The sequence below is a fragment of the Lolium rigidum genome, chromosome 6 (assembly GCF_022539505.1).
Source record: "Lolium rigidum isolate FL_2022 chromosome 6, APGP_CSIRO_Lrig_0.1, whole genome shotgun sequence".
Taxonomy (NCBI): domain Eukaryota; kingdom Viridiplantae; phylum Streptophyta; class Magnoliopsida; order Poales; family Poaceae; genus Lolium; species Lolium rigidum.
The window spans coordinates 342,121,746-342,143,833 of NC_061513.1; the positions used below are offsets into that span (position 1 = coordinate 342,121,746).

The 22,088-nt window shown below is 47.0% G+C and overlaps 1 protein-coding gene across 1 annotated transcript; it reads right to left on the bottom strand.

The window, feature by feature from the left end:
* Positions 1-20,373: 20,373 nt before the first annotated feature.
* LOC124664891 (peroxidase 64-like) lies at positions 20,374-21,183 on the bottom strand. Its single transcript, XM_047202310.1, has one exon. The coding sequence runs from the start codon at positions 21,181-21,183 to the stop codon at positions 20,374-20,376; it is 810 nt and encodes a 269-aa protein (XP_047058266.1).
* Positions 21,184-22,088: the final 905 nt, after the last annotated feature.

Below are 22,088 nucleotides of genomic sequence, written 5' to 3' on the forward strand. Positions count from 1 at the left end.
GGAGACATCGATGCCGGCGAAGTGTCAAGTCAGACGATGTCGTTCTTGGTCCTCGACATTGGTGAACACGAGTACCGTAGAGTCTAAGGAGGACGTGACGAAGGTGAAGGAGGGGTCGGCGGCGGAGTGCATGTACATAAGTGTGATCCCCATACGAAGCAACATATGTATTATGAACCTGGATACTGGAGAAGCAAAGTAAGAGGGCACACGTTCTTTCCTAACAATAAATGAGAATGGTGTACTTAAACTAGTTCCATATTTTCATACAGTATTCATTGCGTTTGTATGGTAGAAGCCTATTCTGATTATTTTATTGTGACAGCTAGCGAGTGCACACTCGGACCAACACGGTGCCGGACATCAGCCCAACGAGCCGGAACTACTTTTGGCCCATCCAATACCGGAACCAGGCAACACCCTTGGTTGTGTGGTTGTTGAAGAAGTGCAATATTTAGTCCCACCTTGCTAAACTAGAGAGGTTGAGAGCACCTTATAAGGGAGGCATGTTGTTGTCTTCTAGATAGTAGTACAAGATGGACTACACACATCTATATAGCGCGTGCGCTCGCGTGAATATTCGCGACTTAAGACTTTGGACGCTTGGCGACGGCGCGGCTAGCCAACTAGCAAATGATATAATCTACTTTTTCCATAATCATTTTTTTGTAGCGAGATAAATTTGCTTACCAGTTCGATGTACATGCCTGGCAACTGTGCAATGTGAGTGCTTCCTCCCGTCGGTCTCCATACGTGAGAGCTAAATATATTGGCTTGAGGCCTGAGAGGTAACAGAACAAGCTGCTTCCCTAATAACATTGAACATTATAAAACTAATATGCACTGTGAGCCGCTCGAGGATGATGAATATTAGAGTCGGTTTCTACAATACAACAGACGCATGATGATATTTTAGACGAATTAATGAACAACTAACTCAGGCTTGTAAAGCGTTGCCGGCCAGATCGAAATGTGGTCGCTGCTCGCCTATAGTAATCTGATGGCCACGACTAGTCGTATATATGGACTAACACAGTTCCCAAATGTAATATGAAGTTCGGGAGCGGTAATTCATGATAAGGAAGGTAATATGAAGTTTTAGTTCCCTCACAAGAAATGTATGGGGCATTTCTCAAGGAAGACAGAGGGCGCAACCAAGAAATAGAGATTATCAAAGATAAAAGCATCAAAGTTATACCACAATTAATCACATTTTGGGACAAGCATATTATACTAAGAATGACAGTTGTGCTCTCAAGAAAGTGCTCAAAAAAAAGGATGAAAACTCATTGTAAAAGTAAAAGTATAAGATTCACCCTCCCTACGAGGGTTCCTCGCCAACGGCTTGGTTCGGTAGATGCGGGACGTCGCACACCCTCCCGCACGAGCTGGGCTGGGCCCAACTGGTAATACTCCTACTATTTTTTTCATTTTCTATTGTTTATTTTCTATATTTTTTTGAAATATTTATTTCTCTAGAAAATTTAAAATAATATTTTATCTTGCTTTTATTTTGTTTCATGTGATGTCTTTTTTGTTGCCTAGTGAAGAGAGATTTGTTCCTATGCTAACAATTATTTGTTCCGGTTGTTGTAAAAAAAAATTCCACAAATTTATTTTATCTCTTACTACAAAATTAGTTCCACTATTTTTTATTGCCTACTATATAAGTTGTCGTTTTACGGTGAATAATTATTCTTTTGTTCATGTAGAAAGTTGTGTTCATCTAACTATAGTTAGTTATTTCCCATTGAAAATTAGTTGTTCTGAGTGTATATTTATTTGTTGCTTCATTCAGAAAATTGTTGTCCTCTTAATTAACTATTCTGAAGTTCCACTATTTTTTTGTTCCCCTGGGTATGATTTTTGTTACTGGTGAATAATTAATTGTAATGATGTTCCATTGGTATAGTCTCATATTCAGAAAGTTAAACTTGTTCTCCTGATTTTTTCTGTTAGTTTAAGTGCCACTTGTTAGTTTCAGTAAATTAATCAGGTCTTGATAGTTTAAGTACTGTGCTACGAGAGCAAAACTAATCACAAGGATTGTATGAACTGCAGAAATATATACTGAAATTTTCCATTAACATTACTCAAATTTGCTTCGGTAATTGTTTATTGCATTTCAATGGAGTAGTGCGGTGCCTAGATGATTGACATCCTCTTCTTGTTCTTCGAGTGGACTAAAATTTAGATCCGGAAGCACCATTGTTATTCGAGCGCGACCTCGATGACCTTGGGACGTGGCGACAAGCGAGGAAGTAGTGCTTGGCCTGCAACCGACGTCCTTGTGATCTCCTGGCCCTGGCCCCGGCCCTAGCACCTCCTGGCGAAGCCCCGGACGAGCTTCCGGCTAGGGAATGGCGGGCGGCTTCGGGGAACTTGAGTGCAGCTGGGTGACGCCCGCTAATGATCAACCTGGAGGTGAACAAGCTCGCCGGATCGATCGGACCCGGAGTGCAGCTGGGGACAATCCGGTGAATCGATCGGACCAGGAGTGCGGCTGGGCGACGGCCGACGATCTAGTGGATCGATCGGGCCCGGAGTGAAGTTGGGCGACGAGCTCGTGGATCGATCGGGGCGATCGGAGCTGGATGCGCGCGCGTGGATCGTGTGGCGAGCTGGGCCACGTGTGCGCATGGATGGGGAGGAACGAGTCTCCCTGGGGGACGAGGAGATGGCCGGGGGAGGATCGATTCCGGTGGAGATGAGGAGCTGGCCGGTGGCGGATTGATTCCGGTGGCGGACGATGGGGAATCGAGATCTGGATTCGAATTGTAGATAGGGGTATCGATTTCTTTTTGTAGCGTTTCACCTGGTCGGAACAGCTCCCCGACGTCTTATATTTCTAGACGGAGGGAGTAATTAATTAATTAATGATCTCTCCAAGACCAAATCTGGCCCAACGCCAGCTCTCCTCCTGAAACCAAGCCCACTCCCTCCTCGACCCACCCCCTTTCCAATCCTCCCACCCAACCAAACCCTAACCCTAACCCGGCAGAGGTGGCGGCGCCCCCCACCCAGGCAGCAGCAGATCCCACGGCCCCGTGCCGGGCTTGCATGCCGGCGCGGGCGTGCATCCCTTCTCTGCGCGTCGCTCCGTCAAGCTCGCCTCGCTGCGGCGTCGCGCATCTGGCCCTGCCGAACCCAACCAGGACGTACGCGGCGGCGATCCATCCGCAGCAACAACCCGACCAAGTCCTTGCCGTCGCTGCTGCTCTTCCTCGTGGCCCGAGTTTGCCGGCTCACGCGCCCCATCCGTGGTAACCTCCCGATCTGAGCTCCTCTCCTCTCCACACACACAAAAATGCAATATTTACTCTACTTATTTTTCTCTAGCGGGAAAAAAACTAATGCCATATTTCTTCTTGTTCACCGTCCTGCTTCTGCAGCTCACGACCAGGATCTCTCACACTCCAATCATGCTTCTACAGTAAGTAAGCAAATCTTGCTTCCTCCACACACTCGTCCTGGTTCAAAAGTACTAACCAAACGGGAACGCTTCCACATTTTGTTCTTCAGGTACACCGGGGTTGCTGTTTCGGTGCTGCTGTCTACTGCCGGCCACGTCATGCCGCTGCCGGTGTGCTCCCAAGGTCTCTGTCTCAACCCCCAAACCTATTCTCCTTTAGCTGTGTTTGTGTTTCTGCTTTTCTTCAACCGGACGGACGGACGGACCAACCTATCGGGCTTGCTGCGAAAAAACTACCTCCATACCAACATAGCTGTCGAAAATCTGTTTAGATTCGCATACGAATCTAGATTCTAGAAGCCTTCTACTGTCTAGATACATACAAGTCTAGACCAAATCAGCGGCACTTATTTTGAAACGGAGGAATTACTTTCTTTCTTCTTCTACTACTGGTACTAGTAGTAATAGTCATCTGAGCACGTGCCAATTTGTGGGCAAAGCTTCCATTAACTTTGAAAACCTGCTTCATGCACTTCCATCACCTACTCATACCCTTCTACATCAGCTCCGAAAACACTCACTGCCAGGACATTCTACTAGAAACCATCTTGTTTTTTAAATGTGCCACATATCCTGTAAGATTAACTTGTTATTATTCATGCTTTAGGTCCATTTTCCTCAGGTCACTGTCCATTCCCGTCGCCGGCGCCCTCTGCTAGGTGCTGCGGTGGCGTTGCTCTCCACCAGGGCTACTGCTAGGTGCTACTACATTCTTCGACTCGGACCTCCACCACAGCACCGCGTCCACAATCCGGACAACAAAATCCAAGGTCTGAAATCTGCATGTGACTTCCTTCCCCTCTACATGCTTCTATATATGGCGAACGAGTCAGGTTATGCTTCTAGATTCATTGGTAGCATGTGCGTGTGGTTAGTAAGTGGATGAATGCAGATTTATATGGGATATTGCTATTTGCACGTCCAGTTTATATTATATCTGAATTGACTCAGTTTTGGTCAGGTTATGTTCATGTACCGGTGGTGGTGGTGGTGCTGCTGCTGCCGTCGTGTCACCCAGCTGCCCCAGTTTTCTTCGATTGGGACCTCCTACAGCACCGTGTCCCCGCTCGGTGAGTACGCATGACTGCGCATCTTCCCTTGACCTCACCTCCGTTGCTCTATTGCTGATGCTGCGCTTCTTCTTTGTGCTTGTTCATTGCTACCAGCTGCTTGCTTTGTAATGTTTCAGCGGTCAAAAGGTTGGAACCACCACAACATGTAGCAATCGTTTCCTTTCCACGTTATGTGATGTTTGTTGTTGACTTGCATCAGTCGGTAGTCTTGGCTGAAACTTGTGATCGAGCCTGGGAAGTGGAATTATATATCCAGAGCTGACAATTTATTATCAGTCATTTGCTATTTGATGCAAAATCTCCAGAAAATCAGTATGGGTCGTCAAAATGTTGAATGAAGTTGCTGATTGATGTTCTGTTGATATATGAGCTTAACCATGTCTTAGTTACTTGCTTCTTAGAATTCCCGAAAATGAACTTGCAGCAGCAAATTCGTCCTTCTTCCAATCTGAGCTCTCATCTGAGTCCAGGGCCTCAATAATAAAAGATCTCGTCTTGTTCAAGCTCCTGCCTTCTCGTGCATATGAGAAGGAGCTCGGTCACTAGTTGATCTTGCTTTTCTCTCGTGAGCCTGGACAAATGCAACACTCGTGTCCAATGCAACTAGCAAAAATATTTGAGATCCCACACATTCTCAGTACCTTGGATGTAAAATTAACCTGCTCACATTTCAAGTCCTGTCATGCTTATAATACAGTGTACACTGGAAAACTATTTGAACAGAGTACTGCTTCTCTCACTTGCAGCTCTCTAGTTGAGCTTAATCTGTGTATTTTGCATTAATTCCCTTTCAGTTTATTTATGTCTTCCTATTTCCTCCACCTAAACTGTATCATCATATTATTACTTATGTCTGTAAAGAATGCAAATTTCCGTTTCACCCAGATAGTATCACAAGTTTGTTATACAGTTTGCAAGTCAATATGAGTTCTTCAATTGGACACTGACTAGCAAAATTACTTCCCCGAAGAGGAGATCCTTCTCTTACTGTTACTCTCTATTTTCCTTGAACTGCGCCATGTTTGCGTAGAAGTGAGGTTTGATTTTCTTTTTACTACCTTGTTAGTCTGTGGTGATGATAAATGTCTGAATATCTATTCCTTTGTTGTATGTGTGTTGCTTCCAGAGCCCAACAATGCTATATTCCTTCGTTGCTATTGACTGGCATGCCTTGATTGGTCTGGTTCTCACTAGACACTGTGCTCTGTTTTGGTCTTGTTGACTTGATTAGGTTATCTCTCTAGTAGATTGGCTACTGTTTTGGTTTAATTTATGCATTAAAAGCATTGTTAGGTTCAACTGATTGATTGTAGCACAATATCGATGATTTGCTCAAATACTAGACCTGGGTAGGTTTGCTAGCTCTTTACTTGTTTTGTTGGAGTACAATGATTGTTCTTTAGCAGCAGCGAAGCAAACAAAGTTTACATATTGCAAAAGGGTTTATTTGTTGCCAATCACGTGGTTTCTTTTAAGACACAGGTTTTTGGAGTAATCAAATCATTTGACAAGTTCCAACCTATTTATGCTTGTATGAATTCAAGCTTGTCTAGACTGATGTGTTGCTTTTTTTGGATAATACTAGCTGATTATTAATCAACTACTTGTTGTACTACTACTATTTAACATCTTATTTTGCAGCTAGATTAATTAAGTAACCGTGTGGAGATAGATTTCTCCCATCTATTTTTTGTAGAACCATTGGTAGCACATGCCTGTGAGGCTGTAAGTAAGTGGATGAAAAGCATTAGCATGCAGATTTTGTACACGATACCGCTATTTGCACGTCTAGTTTATTTGCATGCTGATCTGATGGGGAAGTGAAGTTAGTTCTGCGTATGTATAGTTTAGACCAGTTCAGATTGGTAGCTAGAAATGGACAAACCTGAAACCCTATTCATACGGTTGAATACAATTCACTTGCTGTTAGTCAGCTGCCATTTCGTTTGGTAGTTGCAAACGTGCAAATGATATCTGCACATGTATGTCACATGTATAAGAATCTTGATCCGCCGGAATTTATTTATTTTACGATAGCTTGATAACCCATGATGTAGTAGCTATTCCACATACATGGGTAGCATGGGTAATATCGCTGTGCCGTGTGTGTGTATAGTCGAAAGCCGCCATCCAAATATATTTATCTACTATTGCGAAACTTGCTATGGAGGAGCTGACCATCATTTTTTTTTGTTTTTGTCATTGGATAACAGGTAGCAGCTGGGGCCAGATGCATCGCATTGACCTTTGGAGAGCTGGTGCTGAGACTGGCCCTCCGGTGAAAGATAAACCCCCAGATTCTTGGAAGGCGCTGGTTGGTGATGCTGTCAAGATTAATGTTGATGCCAGCTTCTCCAACTCCTCTTATTCTGGAGCATCTGGGTGTTTGATGAGGGATGCTGGTGGGAACCTTATTCAGGCAAGATCAAGGTGGTGGGCTTCGGCGCCTAATGCTCTTGTCATGGAGGCTTTCGCTTTTAGAGATGGGGTGAAGATGGCTGTTGACCTGGGGAAGCAGGTGGTCATTGTCGAAAGCGACTGTCAAGTTCTGTCCAGGCTTTGGGAGGAAAGGAAAGACGACCGATCGGAGGTTGCCTCTGTGTTGAAGGAGATTGAGGAACTCAGCAGAGTTTTCATCAGTTTTAAATTCCGTTTTGTTCCCAGAACTGCTAATGTTGCTGCTCATTTGTGTGCTAAGAGTGCTTCGGCTTTGAGACAGAGGTGCATGTGGGTTAACATGATCCCAGATTTCCTCATAAATTGTCTACATCAAGATTGTAATTCTGCTACTGATTATTATTAAGAGAAGTTGTTCATTCGCAAAAAAAAAAAGATATGTCACCAAGCGATGTCTGTTGGTCCCGATTCCCGAAGCAGCAGCTAGGCTCCTAGCAAGCATCTTGATTAGCTTGATGTATATGGTCGCAATGCATGGGCAACCTGATGCATGTGTTGTTTTGCTGATCGTCCCAAGACTGAATTGTATGAGCTGTGCTGTATGCACCTCATCTTTCTTCATATGAACTGTTTGCTGTGTGATCTGGGTGTCCGAAAAACCAAGAAGGTCAACCCGAAAAATTTAATTTTCTGTGATCTCAAGTTGATTGCGTAACTATTTTATCATGTTTTTCCTCTCAAAAAAATTCCCTGACTTTCCTGTAAAAAAAAGAGAGAAGTTGAGCTAGCTGTACAAAATGCACTTGGGCCAAGCAGTGCTAGCTAGAGTGTGTTGGGCTCGATTCCATTGTTTCAGCTTAGCTGCCTCGGCGGGAAATGGAAATTGCCTAGGTAGAGTCTTCCCCTCGAAACTAGGACCAGTCTGGCTATCCATGCGTGCTACCAAAGTGCACTCAAGTATAAAAAAGATGGCAATAACAAGTGAAGCAACTCACAGGCCGGTTAATAAATCAGCAAATCCAGACCTACGGACTGGTGCGGTTAAGGAAATTCTACGGGCAATCATTGATTGAATTGGTTGGCTGAACTCGTTTAATAATCGGGAGTCACCTCTGAGTCCGTAAGTTTTTTTTTTTTTGGTAAAACTTGCCCCTAGTGTTACTCTTTTTTTTTTTCTTGAGGTAGTGTAGCGTTACTCTTAATAAACAAAGAGCTAGTAGCTCTTCACATCAAGCTGAAACGAGTCGCTATTGACACCGCTAATGTCCAAAAAAAGGAAAGGTCTCATGCCAAAATTTTCCAAGACGGATAAAAGGTATAATTTAACCTCCCATCGCGTCGCCTCCTCGTAGGTGGTTCGGCGGCACAAACCCTAGCACCACTCCTACACCTGTCCATCCCTGTCCTGTCTGTCGAGGAAGGTGGTAGCTAGTCATCACTCGCTCCACGTTGAGGTGGGGGATTCTAGAGTCTACAACCTCACGCGGAGAGGGAGTCGTCGACCTAGATAAGATCAAGTGGCAAGCGTCGGTGCTACATATCTGAAGATGGTTGCTCCCGTCTCATGTCTATGTGCTTGCAGTGCGGAGGTTGCCTCGATGGTCTTCCGGCAGCATATCTGAAGATGGTTGCTCCAGTCTCATGTCTCACCTCCCCAATGAGCGGCGAGGGCAGCGTCGACCTAGACATGAGTGCCAAGTGTTGGTGCTACATGTTGTGTGCTTGCAGTGCGGAGGTTGCCCCAATAGGCTTCCGGCGCCATACGTGAAGCCCCAATGGGCGGCGAGGGCGGCATCAACCTAGAGATGAGTGGCAAGCGTCGGTGCTACATGTTGTGTGCTTGCGGTGCGGAGGTTGCCCCAATGGCTTACGGCGCCATATGTGAAGATGGCTGCTCCCGTTTCCCGTCTCAACTCCCCGGCCCCGGATCCCGACAACATTGCCTCTTCTAGCGATTAGGGGGATTGGGGGGGGGGGGTTGTGCCCGTGATTTGAAGTGCGGTGGCATGCTCGAGTACTTATTTTATGCTAAGAAACGGTTATTGCCATTTCCCGTGTCATCTCGACGTCGTGGCGGCATGTAAGGGTCCGTATTTTTAATGCTTCTATTCACTTTTTTTTGCTATAATACGCCTATTGGGGCATGACTCCCATTTGTAACTTTTGCATACAGCCTCCGATCTAAGCGATTCCAAAGGTGTTGGCAAGGTTTCAAGGAGCTATGCCGTTTCACATTTCTACTTTCATAATTTGGTCGTTTCCTCATAAGTGCGCTGATCGATCTAGGCTAAGCGAGCGAGAAAGGCTATTTAGGCCTCAAACGCCCCCATGTGTTTGATACAACAAAAGTGATCGGACTACAGCGAAAATTGAAAGAACAATTAGTACTTGTCATTTCATGTGCGACCTCGTCGGCGTGGGGGCATGCTAGGAGTCATTACTTTATGGCAGTATACATTACGTATAATTTCATGTGCCCTCTCGTCATCTTGGCGGCATGCTTATGGAAACTTGGAGACGGGTCCTTATTTTATGATAGGAGGCAGTACAGGGTATAGGCGATAATTATATTAGAGTTCACGGGAGTGTGCATGCATCGATGGGAATGTAGACTTGCAACCATCTACACGGGAATGTAGACGTGCAACCATAGATGGGAATGTCAATACATTATGGTAGTACACTACTGTTACCTATAATTTCACGTGCCATGTAGTGTGCATGCTAGTTTTGCTATGAAATTGGACATTCGACTGATGAATTCCTCGAAATAGGCTTTCGCCCCGCTTTATAAATAAAGCCGCAACGGCCGAACCGATACAAGGTGGTGAGGAGAACCTCTTACAAAGAAGATCAAGAATAAACAAAAAATAACACGAAAACCAAAACTTTCGGCGACATTGAAAACGGTCCGAGCTGCAACGGAGCTCCACAACGGCGACCCCAAGAGGGTAACGACACATTACGCCGCCGCCGTCGAGACCGCAAGGTCTAGGTTTTCACCCGGAGCCGTCACACAGGGAGGATACCCACAACGACGCCCCCAGGAGGGTTGCGACACCCGCAGGCATCACCGTCGCTGGCGCCGAGGCGCTGAGCTTTCGCCCGGAAGCATCCTCACACCACGCCTGGAGAACTTAGCCGCCCGCAGCCCCCGAGGTAGGTTTCCAAAACAAGATCTGGGAGCTACAAAGCCAAAGCGCCGCCAACCCCAGGAACACCCATCGTCCGCTCCATGCCATCCCCATGACCGAAGAGTGGAACCACCACCACCGCAACGTTGCCCGCCGTAGAGCCAACCGTGCGGTCCACCTTCCGGGGTCGCCGCCCGGCATCCCACGAGCTCGAGCCCATGGCCTAGCCAACACGCGGCAACGTCGACGGATTTGACGAGGCAGTCCAACACCATAGCTAACGGTCATCGGGGCCAACGCCGGCTAGGGGAGGGATCCGCCTTCCGGCACACAAGGTGCCCGCCGTCCGGACGCGGTAGCACCGCCAATTAGGCCTAGATCGGGCCCGGTCGCCCGCCAGGCGCCCATGTCGCTAATGCGATCCAACTGCAGCTCCGTGCCGAGCCAACCCATGCCGCCACCGGCCCACCATGTGTTAGGCAGACGCCAAGAGCGGCGTCACTGCGACCTCACTCCTCGCAAGACGGCCCCGGCCGAGACCGCACACCGCCGCAAAGGAGCACCCCCGCCGCAACGCCCGGGGACATAGTTGCACCGTAATCGATGCCACCACGCCGCCGATCAAGCCCGTCACTTTGTCGGCATCCAAGAACTCGCCTTTGAACACCGGCAAGAACATCCGACGACCCACCCTAGCAAGATAGGGGATGAACGCAGAGCTGCCCGGGCCGCGAGATCTAGGCCCACCTGGCCCAGACCTAGATCTAGCCGCAGTGCAGCCCGGAGGGTGCCCGACCGGCGGTGGCCCTGCCTAGGCCCGCCTGGCCATGGACAGTGCCCGCAAGGCTCAGATCAGGACCCAACTGGCCCTTCGTGTGCCACGCCGCCAGCCTGCCCCCTCCATGGCAGCGCTGCGCCGCCTGCCCTAGCTCGCGCTGCGCCGCCACCGCCATCGCCTAGAGGCGCCGCCGCCATGCCTTGCCGCCCTGCCGCCGGACCGAGTCCCGGACGCCCCGAAGAGCACCGCCACCGGCCGCGTCTGCCCCGCGCAGAGCCCCGCGCGGGGGTGAGGGGGAGGGTGGGGCGCGGGGTGAAGCTAGGGTTCGCCCCGGTCGCCCGCGGGGAGCGACGCGGAGCGAGGAGTTTTTTCCGTCGCGGATCCGGAGGAGAAGGTCCTTCGGCCGATGAATTGAAGGTGCATGCGGGAGATCAAGCTCACGTTTAGTCGGTCGGCTCGAGCAAGTCTCTACGAGCAACTTGCATATCTCGGTTCGCCTAGATTGATCGGTACGCCGGTGGTGTGGACTATCACCAGGGGTGGCACGACCTACGGGAAGCGGCACCATCGACTCGATCTTCTCAACCCGAGAAGAGGAGGCATGATGGCGTGGGCATCGGGTAGTTGAGGCGGCAAGGGAGGCGTGACCGCGTGACATGATGTATTGCCCGGTGACGTGTCTTGATGTGTTGGCGGCGATGCGAGATGATGACGCGCGGGCGTTGAGTTTCCTCGCCATCTCACTCGATTGCTAGCATCACTTCCATCGGTGGCGATCCTCTAAGAAAGTGAGAAATTCGGTTAGATCGGATGCAGCGTTTTATTTGGTTTCAACGATTGGCAAGACAGGCATGATGATCTTCCTCGGTGACCAACGCGACGCAGTGCCCTGAATTGCCGTCCACGTCTTTGTATTTGTACATGTATTTCCTCATGTATTTGTACTTGCCCATGATAATATCAGCGTCACATGCAAGCCTCGTAGGCAAAATAGAGTTGACATGCTGCATATTGCTGCTTCCAAGCCTCGTCAGCTGCACCATGATCTACGGAGACACATGGAACCAAAATTATAAAGTCATGCATGCAAGCACATACTGGAATGTGTGCATATACGCGTATGCACCGGACAAACCAGCGCCCGGCCGTGAATACATGTCCGCTGCAGATATTGTGGCACATGTTTGAGACTGCCTGATGTCTATTAGAAGTTTAGAACTGATCTTGTTATTAGTTCTATTGTTAGATGATTATAGATATATATATTTTATCTTTGCAGCCTAACACTAAAATCTGCGGCTGTGTACCATAGAGACGTGTTTGTTGCGGATGCATGCATCGTCTGTAGCTCTACTACCCGAGTTATGTGGAGGACGTTGAGAAAGAAGAAGTCTGGCATGCGCTGGCTACCAGTGATATGCATGGACTTGGTATTAGAGCAGTGTAAATTTGAGGTCCGAGTCTCCATCGCCGTCAATCTGTGCCACAACGACGAAGGAAGATGTGTTGCTCGGTAAGTGCGCCACCGACGGTAAGGAGGTGACGGCCAATGTGTGGAGGCCATTGCCATGAGGAGTTCACCGATCATGTCCGAGTCATCGACAAGATGAATCATCGATGACAAAACATGAAGGCAAGTCACCGGCAAGTTGCAGCACCGGTGTCGAGCATGAAGGCAAGCATGCATCAGCGAGTGTGTCACGTCAACATGCTCATGGTGAAGGCTTAGAGAAGGTGCGTCTTTCCTCTTTCGTCGAGGCCAACGGCGACGATAGCAAATCGGTGTGGCAAGATGGCAATGACGACCATCTACGTGTTGCACCGACGACATCGATGACGATGGACTTTAAGATAGGAATAAGTCATAACAAGATTAGGGAGGTGAATGCTAGAACTAATTTTGTTTTTACTCGCTATTGTTAAATTATTAGATCATGCTTTTTATCTTATAGTTGCATCCTAACACATGAAAATTGCGGCCCTCTATGCCATAGAGACGTGATTATATGTACACAACAAAGCTAGTTGTGTTTGTTGCCGATGCATGCATTGTTTGTAGCTCTACTACCCTAGTCATGTGGAAGACGCTGAGAAAGAAGAGTCTGGCATGCGTTTTCAAGAGAAGCAAGTGAGATCAGAGAAAATAAGAGGAGTTGTGAGGTGAAACTTCAACAATGTCAATCAAGCTTAATAAACAAGAAGTTGTTTGCTAGTACTTTTTGTAGGAAGATGTTGATGCCAGCAAAGTATCACGTCAGGCGATGTCGTTTCTCGCGGTCCTTGAACACGAGTATCGTAGAGCCTAAGGAGGAGATGCCAGCAGAGGAATGCATGTACATCAAAGTAAGACACAGATGGCGAGGAGTGCATATGGATACGTGGAGAATCAAAGTAAGGGGGCAGTTGTTCTTGCCGTAAAATAAACAAGAGAAGTGTACTTGATACTAGTTTAGTATTTCTGCAATTGCGTTAATTTGTATACATAGCACAGATTTGCATGGGGAACCATCGCCCCATAATTTTTTAGATAGAGCTGGCAGAGTGCACACTCTGGCTGCTAGACCAACATGGTGCTAGACAAACATCAGCCCAATACCGCCGGAACTAGTTTGACATGCGCTAACTACTAGTGCTATGCATGGATATGGTAGGACATCACGTGTATATATGTGTGCATGCACTAGGTAGTGAAAAGATTAGTGGATCAAGCTCGTTAGTGACTTGACCATGTGTGGGGTGTGCGCTATCAGAAGACCGATATTCTCGCTGAGTTAAGAAATAAGAAAAAAAGAGCAAAATGTAGTCATGGTGGAAACCAAAAAAGTGCCTTGGGAAAAGATCTTGTTCTTCCCGAGTTATATGTACTTCTAAACAGAAGCGAGTGACATTAGAGAGAAGAAGAGGAGCTGCATCAGCTCCAACATTTTTAATCAAGCTTACTAAACTAGAGGTAATTTGCTAGTATTTTTCAAGTGAAGCAAATGAGAATAGAGAGAAGAAGCGGAGCTGCGAGGTGCGGCATCGATGGAAACATGAAGGCAAGTCACGGGCGATCGCGAGCTGTAGCACCGGTGGCGAACATGAAGGTAGGGATGGAGCCAGAAATTTGGGATGGGGGAGGGGCCGGGGGAGCTTAATAATGACCACGTTATACATGATTTCATCATCAGTTCATGGCATCAACATCGCCCGGCAAGACGCGTTGAGGCGGAGCCAACTGCTTGAACATTTGGCTGTCACACGACAGATTGAAAATTTTCTTGTTCTCTTCCGTTTCATGTCTACACAAGTTACTCGTGAACAATTGAACACTCTCTAATTAATTTTTTATGTTTGTAGTTCTTGTAAGTACTAACAAAATTTCAGAAATTTTAAACTTAAGCGAGATTCGATTAGATTCGTCCAAATTTGGCATATATTACATATATTCGAACGAAATTTGACTAAATTTAAACTAAACCTAATCTAGAAGTACTGGTGGAAGTTGTACATGTCGTCGGTGACGACCTCCTGCTTGACGCGCTCGTCGACGGGCTCGTCCTTCACCAAGCCGCTTGATCCTGCCTCGCCGTCGTCAGTGAGGTCCACGAGCGGCTTGCCGGAGTCGCGGATGGACATGGCGATCGCCATGTCGAGGTCGCCCCTCCAGTCGTCCTTGTCGTTCATCGACGCCAAGTACGCCGCCCGCAGCCCTGGGTAGTCCTCGGGGTCGTCGCTGCTGGCGATGAGCCGTTCCTGCCGCTCGTACTCCACCAGCAGCGCCGCCTGCGATGCTTCCTCCGGCTCCTCCTTCACCTCCGGCTTCGGGATGAGGAGGGCGCCGCCACGCCTCTCTTGCTGCCGCCGGCTGGCGCTGCCGCTGCCGCCACGCCTCGTGTTGATGGGCGTCACCGGCTCCTCATTCACCACGCGTTTGGATACGCTGTAGGGCGCCGAGCGGTACGACAAGGGCGGCGTCAATCGGGCCGGTCCTGAGGAAGAAGAGTTCGAGGAGGACGAGTACGTCGTCCTCCTCGGCTGCCATTGCGGTGGTCCTCCTCGAGGAGACGATGGCGGTGACGGCGGCGTCTCCAACCTTGGAGCGCCGTTGCGGATGGTCCTCCTCGAGTAGAGGAGCTGCAAGCTCCAACAATGTCAATCAAGCTTAGTAAAATAGAAGCAGTTTGATAGTATTTTTGTAGGAAGGAGGTGGTGGCGGCACAATCACCATCCTCATCCAGACGGAGCTAGGAGACATCGATGCCGGCGAAGTGTCAAGTCAGACGATGTCGTTCTTGGTCCTCGACATTGGTGAACACGAGTACCGTAGAGTCTAAGGAGGACGTGACGAAGGTGAAGGAGGGGTCGGCGGCGGAGTGCATGTACATAAGTGTGATCCCCATACGAAGCAACATATGTATTATGAACCTGGATACTCGGAGAAGCAAAGTAAGAGGGCACACGTTCTTTCCTAACAATAAATGAGAATGGTGTACTTAAACTAGTTCCATATTTTCATACAGTATTCATTGCGTTTGTATGGTAGAAGCCTATTCTGATTATTTTATTGTGACAGCTAGCAGAGTGCACACTCAGACCAACACGGTGCCAGACATCAGCCCAACAGAGCCGGAACTACTTTTGGCCCATCCAATACCGGAACCAGGCAACACCCTTGGTTGTGTGGTTGTTGAAGAAGTGCAATATTTAGTCCCACCTTGCTAAACTAGAGAGGTTGAGAGCACCTTATAAGGGAGGCATGTTGTTGTCTTCTAGATAGTAGTACAAGATGGACTACACACATCTATATAGCGCGTGCGCTCGCGTGAATATTCGCGACTTAAGACTTTGGACGCTTGGCGACGGCGCGGCTAGCCAACTAGCAAATGATATAATCTACTTTTTCCATAATCATTTTTTTGTAGCGAGATAAATTTGCTTACCAGTTCGATGTACATGCTGGCAACTGTGCAATGTGAGTGCTTCCTCCCGTCAGTCTCCATACGTGAGAGCTAAATATATTGGCTTGAGGCCTGAGAGGTAACAGAACAAGCTGCTTCCCTAATAACATTGAACATTATAAAACTAATATGCACTGTGAGCCGCTCGAGGATGATGAATATTAGAGTCGGTTTCTACAATACAACAGACGCATGATGATATTTTAGACGAATTAATGAACAACTAACTCAGGCTTGTAAAGCGTTGCCGGCCAGATCGAAATGTGGTCGCTGCTCGCCTATAGTAATCCGATGGCCACGACTAGTCGTATATATGGACTAACACAGTTCCCAAATGTAATATGAAGTTCGGGAGCGGTAATTCATGATAAGGAAGGTAATATGAAGTTTTAGTTCCCTCACAAGAAATGTATGGGGCATTTCTCAAGGAAGACAGAGGGCGCAACCAAGAAATAGAGATTATCAAAGACAAAAGCATCAAAGTTATACCACAATTAATCACATTTTGGGACAAGCATATTATACTAAGAATGACAGTTGTGCTCTCAAGAAAGTGCTCAAAAAAAAGGATGAAAACTCATTGTAAAAGTAAAAGTATAAGATTCACCCTCCCTACGAGGGTTCCTCGCCAACGGCTTGGTTCGGTAGATGCGGGACGTCGCACACCCTCCCGCACGAGCCGGGTGAGCCCAACTGGTAATACTCCTACTATTTTTTTCATTTTCTATTGTTTATTTTCTATATTTTTTTGAAATATTTATTTCTCTAGAAAATTTAAAATAATATTTTATCTTGCTTTTATTTTGTTTCATGTGATGTCTTTTTTGTTGCCTAGTGAAGAGAGATTTGTTCCTATGCTAACAATTATTTGTTCCAGTTGTTGTAAAAAAAAATTCCACAAATTTATTTTATCTCTTACTACAAAATTAGTTCCACTATTTTTTATTGCCTACTATATAAGTTGTCGTTTTACGGTGAATAATTATTCTTTTGTTCATGTAGAAAGTTGTGTTCATCTAACTATAGTTAGTTATTTCCCATTGAAAATTAGTTGTTCTGAGTGTATATTTATTTGTTGCTTCATTCAGAAAATTGTTGTCCTCTTAATTAACTATTCTGAAGTTCCACTATTTTTTTGTTCCCCTGGGTATGATTTTTGTTACTGGTGAATAATTAATTGTTCCGAGTGTATTTTTATCTCGTTCCAAAACTTTCGTTCCAAATCATTTAGACAGATTTTGTTCCTTTTTATTTAGGAACAAAATCTGTCTAAATGATTTGAAATTTAGATCATGTGAATGGTGAAAACATTATTAGGTCAAACTAGTGTGCTTAACAATATTGATTGTTTTCATGCATTTTATTATGGCTAGCATTTAAAGTAAAGGGTAATAATGAAGATGGTTTTATGGTTATGATTTCTTAACGAGCTTAACGATTCAAGCCTTAACGACCACGAGCTTAACGAGCCGAGCCTTAACGATCCGAGCAGCTCGTTAATCCACCCCTAACCAGAATTATTAATTCGAACTTCGGTCTACTTTGCAAGTTGACCTACCTCAATGTTTCCTCATCGCATTTGAGGGAGTGAACATCGGCCACGGCTTCCTCGGGTGCCACGATCAAGAGACGAAGTGCGACTTCGTGTTGTATGTTGATAAAGAGTATTCACCGGAGTTGCAACGTGTGTTGGCGGCAATGTGGAAGTCCACCATCGACAACTGTCCAACTTCCACTACGAGGAAGAAGTAAAGAAGAAATCCGAAGAAGTGGTTGGTCATGTGATAAACGCGATTAAGTCGTTTTGCGCCTTTGTGTCGGATAAACTGGGGTATCTTATGGAAACTCTAGATCACCTTACTTATGAGTACGGGATTTTAATCTGAGGCAGCGGCAATATGTGTGTATGTTGATGTATGGTTGTTTAATTGTTAATACAAGCACTATGTATTCTGATTATTATATCAGTCCTGCGTGCCCAGTTTATCTCACGGACCTGGTTATTTTAATTACTCCCTCAGTTCCTAAATATAAGCTATATAGTGTTTTGAGAAAATTTTCAGAATACAAGGTTTACTACGTTGCTCCACTTGTATGGAAAATATTTTTAGTGATTTGATTATATTTTCTTAACTTATACAAAGTTCTATTAGCTCACGTTAATTGTCTAGGGTTAATCCCAGCCAAATATGGTGTATTTTTTCCTAAATGTGTGTTCTTAATTCCCGTGCCAAAAACTATATGGCTTATATTTAGGACCGGATGGAGTATTATTTAGTTCATACCCATATTCTTGTTCCTATGTTCATGTGTGTGGCTCAAAATAAATACCACCGAATGAATTTATTGTTGGCCCTTGTAGCAACCGCAACCCATAATGTTGTTCCGCATGTACTCAAGTGCCCATTGAAAACCTTAACACTTGCTCCCTACTCGCAGTTCTATATAATAGTATAACCCTTCGCTCACTCCCCACTCCTCACTACCCCCCCTCCCCCCCCCTCGTACTCTTAAATTTCCAACCGCAAACCATATATAAATCGCGATTAGGCTCATCCAAATCTCAAATCACAAGATGGTCCGAGAGAAGAATAGTGCGAGGATGTTCTCGACTTGGCTAGAGTCGCTAATTCGGTGATTGCGCTCGTCCACCGACGTTCCCGACCCGTAGGTTAGGCAGCATCCCATCTGCATGTTGCATTTGGTGTCGTTCTTCTTTCTCTTGTTTAATCGCGGCGCCTTCTCTTTAGATCCGAAGTGATGTATGTGTTCCTTCCAACCCGCCGCCGCAATGAATAAATGCTCAAAGGAGGCGGTCGAGGACGAAGCCTTTCCACCTTCAAGCCCAGCCATAGCCAAAATCGAAAATAATTGTAATTATTTTAGGCTAACTAAATGAAGAGGATCTCAAATCCTAGAGTAGTGCACAATTTAGGACCAGCACAAGTGTGCACTAATCATCAAAATGTGATGTAATGAGTTTGTATATTTTAATTTAATCAAATTTTATATCTTAATGAAATCGATATTGATATGCTAATGAAGGAATAGATCACTTGACTATAATTTATTTTTTGTGATTAATTTAGGTTCCGCAAATGATGTACCAAAGAAGGCATATTTTTGTGCCAGACTTATTTGTATCTCGGCAGTAAATTTTATGCATGTCAATTAATGTACGGAGGAGTTTCCATATTGGTGCCGTACATGAGAGCGCACGTCGCATCACGATGTGCCCCGAGAAAAAAAGCATCGAGTCTGCAGTTTCCCGACACAGTTAGTTAGCCATGGCGGCTTTTCTTTGACGGTGTAGGGCGATCACATGGATTACGGGCATGATTATAGACTAACGGTGAAGATGATAGAGTGACAAAACTGATGAGTGTTGTAAGTGAGCAATGGCAAGATTAAGGTTTATATCAATCAAATGACAAATTTGAGATCACCTTGGTGGCAGGAATGATAAAAACCCATTCTCAAAATGTGAGACTTTAGTGGCGATTTTTTAGGTGTCTCTAATTAAGTTGTGAAGATAGCTCCAAACTTGTACGGGTTTCTGACTGCCCCTAAGTGGACCTTAGTGGATCGAGAACTTCTCTTCTGGTGGAAAGGCTTGAGGAGAAAACGATGAGGCCTTCGTAGCTTTGGAGTGTTTTGGCCTCCATACCGCTCGAACAAAGATTAGCACTCGCAAGAGTGTAAAGTTTGTGATACATCATCGTCTCCGCGTCACATTGGTTATTTTTATACCCGAGCTATTTACTTTGTGATAGCTTTCGTGCTTAATATTATATATCTTACTTAGCATAAGTTGTTGATGTATATAGGCGAACTGCAATATACTAAGTATGTTGGGCATAGAGGCCAACTGTAGTATACTAGTATATGTTTTATGCTCGATAAATTAAACACTAATTTTATTACGTATTTGAAGTCAATCTTGTAAAGGTTTTGAGGCGGCGCCGTAGGTAGTGTCCCGAGTTGATTAAATCAGAACGGAGGTAGTTGATCATTGGGCTGAATCCTGATTCGAAGTTTTAATTGACTGTGCTTTTGATTGGTTTCAGAATAGACTTTTTGTTGTTGCAAGAGTGGTACTTTTGATATTTAATATGATTTTTTATGGGTCTTAAATTATTTTCTGGTTGTTAACCACTTCAAAATCTTCTATGGACATTTGGAACCAAGTTTTTTTGGAGGCTTTGGCAGTATCTAGGATTTTTATTTCAAACACCAATGTCTCCGCACAAAAAAAAAGATAAAGAGTTTCTTCTTGTGATTTTTTTTACATAGCAAATGAAGGAATATCAAACTAAGAATCATCCAAGAATAGTTGAAAATCTCAAGCTTGTTAGCCATAACTTGGCTGAGTACATAGGAATACAGTGTCAGTACCTATATCTCATACTAGACCGTTGCTGTTTTGGCTGGCCGGCCTGACTTGCTGATTCGAAGTTTTAATTGATTGTACTTTTGGTTCCCACACGGCAAATACATGACAGTTACACCGTACGTGGAACACAATCAGAAGGAACGAAATACGTACACCTATGATTTGTAAGGTAAAGGCAACGGCAGTCTAGTTGTGTCGCCTGCAGTTTGCTCTGATCTCGCCGGGCTGGTTCTGCGCGCTCATCCTCAGCATGGAGCTGACGAACGCCTGGAAGAACTTCCCCTGCGACGCCGCGTAGAGCGCCACCATCCGCCGCGTCTTGGGGTGCGTCAGCAGCGCCTCGTCCGACGCCAGCAGCCCGCGCCCGGTCTGCAGCATCTTGAAGTAGGCGTTGTCGAACGCCGCCGACGTCGGGTCCATCCACGCCCCGGCGCCCTTCGCCGTGTTGTTCGCCGGGCATGCCCTCCGCAGCGCCGCCGCGAACGACGGCCTCAGCGCCGGGTCCGCCACGCCGGCGCCGCCGCCGCCTCCCGGGAAGCCTCGGATGCGGGACTCGAAGGAGGAGCAGTGCGCGAACCCCAGCGTGTGCCCGCCGGAGAGCACGACGAGGTCCTTGGTCGACAGCCCCACCGCGTGGAACGCCTGCTTCAGCTGATCGAAGGTCGCCCCCGGGCCGGGAAGCAGCGAGGTGGTGAGCGACACCCGACCGTCACCGCGGCCTAGAGGGACCGCCCAGGACGGCCAGCGCGCAAGACACGACTCCCGGGCAGAGCGACTCGACGGTCGCCTTGGCGTTGTCGAAATCCGGCCCAACGCCAAATCCGGGCCAACGCCACCTCTCCTCCCGAAACCAAACCCACTCCCTCGGTCCCTCGCTCGACCCACCCCCTTTCCAATCCTCCCACCCACCCAACCAAACCCTAACCCTAACCCTAACCCGGCAGAGGCGGCGGCGCCCCCCACCCAGGCAGCAGCAGCTCCCACGGCCCCGCGCATCCCTTCCCTGCGCGCCGCTCCGTCGAGCTCGCCAGCATCACCGCACCGCTACAGCGCTCTCCAGCTTTGCACGCCTCGCACGATCTGCAGATTTCCGCCGCAGCGGACGCTCTCCAGCTTGCCCCTAAAGCGCCGCCGGCTTCTTCGGTTCAAGGTCTGATTTTTCTGGCCAAGAACCAGTGGTGCTAGCCTCGATGCCAAGGTCTGAGTTGCGGTGCTGGATCCGTCGGTTGGATCTTCTCAAAAGATGCTTGAAAGCCAGCGACCTGGGTTCGACGAATCGAAATACGAGGATTAGAAGATGGTGAGCTCCACCGACGACCTCCTCCTCGCCTTCTTCCGGGCCAAGACGGTCGAGGTGAGCTCCATCTATCCACTCGCTCCCCTTCTCTATACTCGCGCAATTAATTTTATTTTCAGTCTGAGCGATGCTTCATCTAAATTCTGCACAGAACTACCACTTCCCACCGCGCAAGGAAGGCGTGGATTCAATTTCTCGCGGACAGACGGACCGGACGGACGGGCAAGCGGCGCCGCGAGGAAAAGCCACCGACGCCTCCTCCGCCGCGGCTGCGATGGGGCTGCTTTCCAACTGGGTGGAGCGGTCGAAGATCAGGCCTGGCGACCACATCTACACATGGAGGGCCGTCTACGCATACACCCACCACGGTAAGTACCCTGCAGCCCCCATCCTCCCCTCCCCTGGCTGCGTCCGTTTCTCTGAATTCCAATCTCTCAACTTTACAGTGAAATATGGCTTCATGTATATTCCCTGTAACTATAATCTTGTTGTGGCATTTAGGTTGGAGCAGTACAACGAATTCTGAACCAGATTTTGTGCTTTCATCAAACTGAAACTTTCATGATTCTCCAATTCCCAGCTGAACGTACATGTATACTGTTAC

Bases quoted from the DNA above. Each gene is read 5' to 3' on its own strand.
- LOC124664891 (XM_047202310.1), bottom strand. From the start codon at position 21,183: ATGCGCGGGGCCGTGGGAGCTGCTGCTGCCTGGGTGGGGGGCGCCGCC.